Raw genomic sequence first — 5,229 nt, 5'->3', positions numbered from 1 at the left:
ATGTCTGAGATTTTGCTGCCTGTGGATTCCTCTAGTATTTTTATGGTTTCCTGTCTTATGTTTAAGTCCTTTATCCCTTTTGAGTTTATTTTTGTGTATGGTGTAAGTTGGTGGTCTAGTTTCATCTTTTTGCATGTTTCTGTCCAATTTTCCCAGCACCATTTATTTCAGAGACTGTCTTGACTCCAGTGTATGCTCTTGCCTCCTTTGTCAAATATTAATTGAGCATAGGAGTTTGGGTTGATTTCTGGGTTCTCTATTCTATTCCATTGATCTATATGTCTGTTCTTGTGCCAGTACCAGGCTGTTTTGAGAGCAGTGGCTTTGTAATACAGCTTGATATCTGGTATTGAGATCCCTCCTACTTTGTTCTTCTTTCTCAGGATTGCTACAGCTATTCAGGGTCTTTTTTTATTCCAGATGAAATTTTGGAAAGTTCATTCTAGGTCTGTGAAATACGCCGTTGGTATTTTAATGGGGATTGCATTGAATCTATAGATTGCTTTGGGTAGTATGGACATTTTAATGATGTTGATTCTACCAATCCATAAACATGGTATGTTCTATCTGTTTATGTTTTCCTCTATCTCTTTTTTCAGTATCCTGTAGTTTTCCGAGTACAGGTCTTTTACCTCAGTTAAGTTTATTCCTAAGTATCTTAATTTTTTTGGTGCGATGGTAAATGGGATTGCTTTTTTAGTCTCTCTTTCTGTAAGTTCACTATTGGTGTATAGAAATGCCATAGATTTCTTGGCGTTAATTTTGTATCCTGCTACATTGCCGAATTCATTTATTAAGTCTGATAATTTTCCTGTTATGCTGTCTGTCATTGTTATAGGCTGTGTGAGCAGCCTCATACATACATGTTTATGCATAGTGTTTTATTGATTCCTTAGGATATACTTTCATACACGTGATTTTGTCACAGTTATATTCCATGTACAGCTTTAGTGCTTGATTACACTCCATCCCCATCCCGCGCACACAGAGAAATGCATAGCCGTGGGCAAGTGCTGAAAAAATGAACTGGCCATTTTCAGATTGGTCTTTTTTAATTCAGCCTCCCAGTTCTTTTACCTTTTGGGGAGAGGAAGTGTAAAGGAAGAGGGTGCCATACACTAGGAGTTCAGTATAGCATTGGAATCTGACCTTTTGGAGCCTCAGGAATGAGCTACATGAGGTTTGCAGTGATGTTTACAGAACAGAATAGTCTCGGCGTTTGTTCTGTCTTCACACGTTGCTGGCCGAGGTGATTGTGGCCAGTGCTCAGTGGCATGTGGAAGTGGTCAGTGTCCTGTTACCTGGGAGAAAGAGAAGTCCTATCTTAGAGAGAAGGAGAACTGCCTTGGTGAGAATCCTCCATCCAAAACCACGAAAGTAAAGTCCCTTCAGGGAAAGCGAGTGGCTTACTTATGTGGGAGCACCACCTCCAGACATTGTCTACCTCTGGTTACAGCTAGAAAAAGGCGAAAGCTCCCAGTCCTCAGAGTACTGTATGTTTTAAGTTAGTAAGGATTGAGTGCGGCTGTAGCGCAGAGTTGAACAACCACAGTCCAGGAGTCACCTCTAGGTTAGACTCTCTACCACACCACTCCCTAGGTCCCTGGCCTCTGTGCCATGTCATTTTTCTACTTGACGTTGATTTTTATAACTACCTGATAATTAATATTTCTATTGGTCTGTTCTTAGAATGGAATCTCCATGAGGTCAGGGACGTAGTTTGGTTTGCTATATCCCTAGCATCTAGAGTAACATCTGGCCTATAATTGGTTCTTAGTAATTCATAGTTATCAAATGAATGAATGAAGTCATTTAACCTTTGGCGCCTTAGATTTCTCATTTGTTAGGTAGTGATGATGTTAACATGTACCTCATAGGGCTGTTGTGAAGATAAATGAAACAGTACAGTGTCTAGCACTGAGGTAAGGGTTTCATAGAGGGGAGCTAGCATTGACCTCATCTTCATCAGTCTGTACAAGGCAGGTGGTGGGTACAGCCTTTTGGTTTTATTTATTTATGTATTTAGCCCTCATTGGCTCTTGGAATGCTGTGCATCTCCCATCAGTATTTTAGTTATACATTTCACTACTGGAAACATGAGCAGCAGATGTTAAAAAAACTTACATGTGGTAATGGAGCATTGTAGAATGTGCACTTCTTCCCCTTCCTCTAAGTCTGCATGAGATTGGGGCGTGATGCTTTGTCAGTCATACACCCAGTGCCGAGAGAGGATGTCTCAGTACAAGCTTGTGGGATTAGTGAGTGATCAACCCCGGCCAGCTGTCACCTTCCCTTGCCCTGGTGCCATCCAAACCTAGTACGACGCTGCTGTTCACCGTTTACAGGGGAAGCCCTATAAATGTTCATGCTCTTCATCAGGACCTAGCATATGCTCAATAAGTATTTGTTAAATGAATTAATTAGCCTGGGGAGAACATCTCCTGAGCCCCTTCACACCCAGCTGTTGAGAAAGGGCTTTGGTGTTAGACAAACTATCAGTGTTTTGTTTTTGTTTTTTCTTTAATTAAAAATTTTAATGTTGACATTGCATGTGTCACCACCACCACCCCTTCCACCCTTTGCCCTCCACCCACTCCCTTGGCTTTTACCACACTATTGTCTGTGTCCCTGGGGTATGCATGTATGTTCTTTAGCTAATCCCTTCATCTTCTTTATCCCGTCAACTCTCCTCCCCTCGTCTCTGGCAATTGCCAGTCTCTTCCATATATCCATGCTTCTGGTTCCGTTTTGATCATCAGTTTATTTTGTTCATTAGATTCCACATATTAGTGAGATTATATGATATTTGTCTTTCTCTGGCTATTTCCCTTAGCATTATAATCTCCAGGTCCATCTATGCTGTTGCAACGGGGTCAGAGTTCCTTCTTTTTAACAGCCACATAGGATTTTATTATGTGAATGTATCACAACGTTTTTATCCACTCATCAACGTTTTTATCTATTGGCACTTGGGCTGTTTCCAATCTTGGCTATTGTAAATAATGCTGCAGTGAACATAGGGGTGCATATATTCTTTCTGATTGGTGTTTCAGGATTCATAGGATATATTACCAAAAGTGGGTTCGCTGGGTCAAACAGCAGTTCTATTTTTAATTTTTTGAGAAAACGCCATACTGTTTTCCACAATGGTTGCCTCAGCCTGCATTCCCACCAACAGTGCACGAGGGTTCTCTTTTCTCCGCGTCCTAGCCAGCATTTGTTGTGTGTTGCAAACTATCGGACTTATTAGTTTCATTGCTGTGCTGCTTCTCTGGGTAGTACTTCCCTGTGTGGAGAACCTTCCTCTCAAGATTAGAAGCATGGATTTATGCTTGAAACTTAAGTGTGGTTCATTTCTTCTCACCTCTGCTCCAAAGGGACAGTATGATTTGGTCAAATGCCTGGCTCCCATCCGAGACCCCAAGACTGAGCAGGATGGGCACGACATTGAGAACGAGTGCCTGGGCATGGCCGTACTGGCCATCTCACACTACGCCATGATCAAGAAGATGCAGTTGCCAGAACTCCCCAAGGACATCAGGTAATCTTTCTCCTGGCAAAGAATGGATTGTGGGGATGGTGTTACTTTTATATGTTCTCGAGCATCTCAGTTTAACCTCTGCCAACTTCTGGCTGATCCGTAGAGTACAAATGTTTTTAGAATATCTATAAAAGGTAGCACAATTATGATTGTGTCCTGATTTTAAATGTTGGCTGATGACCTCAGAAATGTGTACGAGGGTGAATGTCCTGGGCCAAGAATGCCAATCTAATTAGTGGCCCACATACCCTCCCCTTCCCTCTCTGCCCATGGTGGGCATTGCCATCTATCACTGCACTTTCTCCTTTTGTGCTGGACCCATCTTAAAATCCTTCTCAATATAGCTCTACAGGTAGCCACTACCACCCCTAACCTGAACTAGAGTTCACTAGAGAGCTGTTTATTCTGATATGAAGGATGGTCAGCTGTATTTTAAGGAAATTGTATGTCAGTTGCGATCAAGTCTTTGTGAAGTAATATTCAGTCTGTGTAATTTTAATTTCCACACATCTACGAAATATAATCTTTTTTCCAATGAGCTATTGTGATGTCATAAGTGAATACAGTCTCATTTTGAAGAGGAAATGATATATAGCTACACTGTTTGTGATAGGTGGCATGCATTTTCTCAAAAGGTTATTTGTTGCATCTCTTTGTATCTCCTCTGTCCTTGACGGAGTCTGGAGCAGATCACGACTGCTCCTCAGTAATATAGGCACTGATGAGATGCATGCTCTGTTCCTACTATTTTTTTCTGTGGATTTTGCTCTGGGCACCTCCTCTCTATTTTTTCAAGAGGCTGGCAACTCTCCTCTAATCTTCCGCTCCATTACGTTGCCCTTAAAAAGTTATGGTATTTGTTGGGGATAAACTCCCAGCTGCACAATTTCCACTATTTTGAAGCCATTCACACAGCAGGGGTTACCCTGTGCCAGGTACTGCCTCAGGCCCAGAGTGACAGGCACACCAGGCTTCCCACCTGCTTGGCCCCCAGTGGGCTTGTTCTTTCTTTCATGGGTATTCTTACTCTCTATAAAGCTGGCTCCTGGTCTAGCAGTTTGAGATTCTGTTAGTCATAGATTCTTTCTCCTTAACCCCCTGCTGAATGATAATCTTTCAGCTTACTTGTGGGGACATTTTCACATGGCATACACTTTTGTATTTAATTAGCTTATCTGTATATGTAAAAGACTAAGTGTCTGTCTGTCAGACCAGTAGCTATGACTCACACTGACCACCAGGGGGCAGATGCTCAATGCAGGAGCTGCCATGACATGCGCTGGCCGTTTAAAAATAAATGGCACCGTGGACCTGGCACTGACAAACCAACACTCGGCTTCCCCCAAGTGGGACCAGGCCCTGCCACCAACCCAGAGCGACACCCCACCAAATCGCAGCCAACACTGCCAAGACCCCATCATGCAAAATGCAACCCACAGCCCAGCCCAGCCCAGAAATGGTGGCTGTGGGTGCCGGGTAATGATGTCACATAGCAACGCCAGGCTTGCTCTCCCTAGTGACTAGCCTCCTTGGAGTTTCTTCAGCCCAGGGCAGTGGTCGGCAAACTGCGGCTTGCGAGCCACATGCGGCTCTTTGGCCCCTTGAGTGTGGCTCTTCCACAAAATACCGACTTCTGTGCATGGGCCACGAAGTTTCAATCGCACTGTACATGTGCACCCGCACGTGGT

The 5,229-nt window shown here is 43.2% G+C and overlaps 1 protein-coding gene across 1 annotated transcript in view; it reads left to right on the top strand.

Moving 5' to 3' along the window:
- Positions 1–5,229, top strand: part of JAK1 (Janus kinase 1) — a 52,527-nt gene that overhangs the window by 13,799 nt on the left and 33,499 nt on the right. The window contains exon 5 of the mRNA XM_005868024.2: positions 3,378–3,541. Within this exon, the coding sequence (XP_005868086.1) occupies positions 3,378–3,541 (164 nt within the window). The remainder of the gene's footprint in view (positions 1–3,377; positions 3,542–5,229) is intronic.

This window comes from Myotis brandtii, unplaced genomic scaffold (genome assembly GCF_000412655.1).
Source record: "Myotis brandtii unplaced genomic scaffold, ASM41265v1 scaffold26, whole genome shotgun sequence".
Classification (NCBI taxonomy): Eukaryota; Metazoa; Chordata; class Mammalia; order Chiroptera; family Vespertilionidae; genus Myotis; species Myotis brandtii.
The sequence above is the reverse complement of the archived record's forward strand: the minus strand, read 5'-3'. Positions and strand labels throughout refer to the sequence as shown.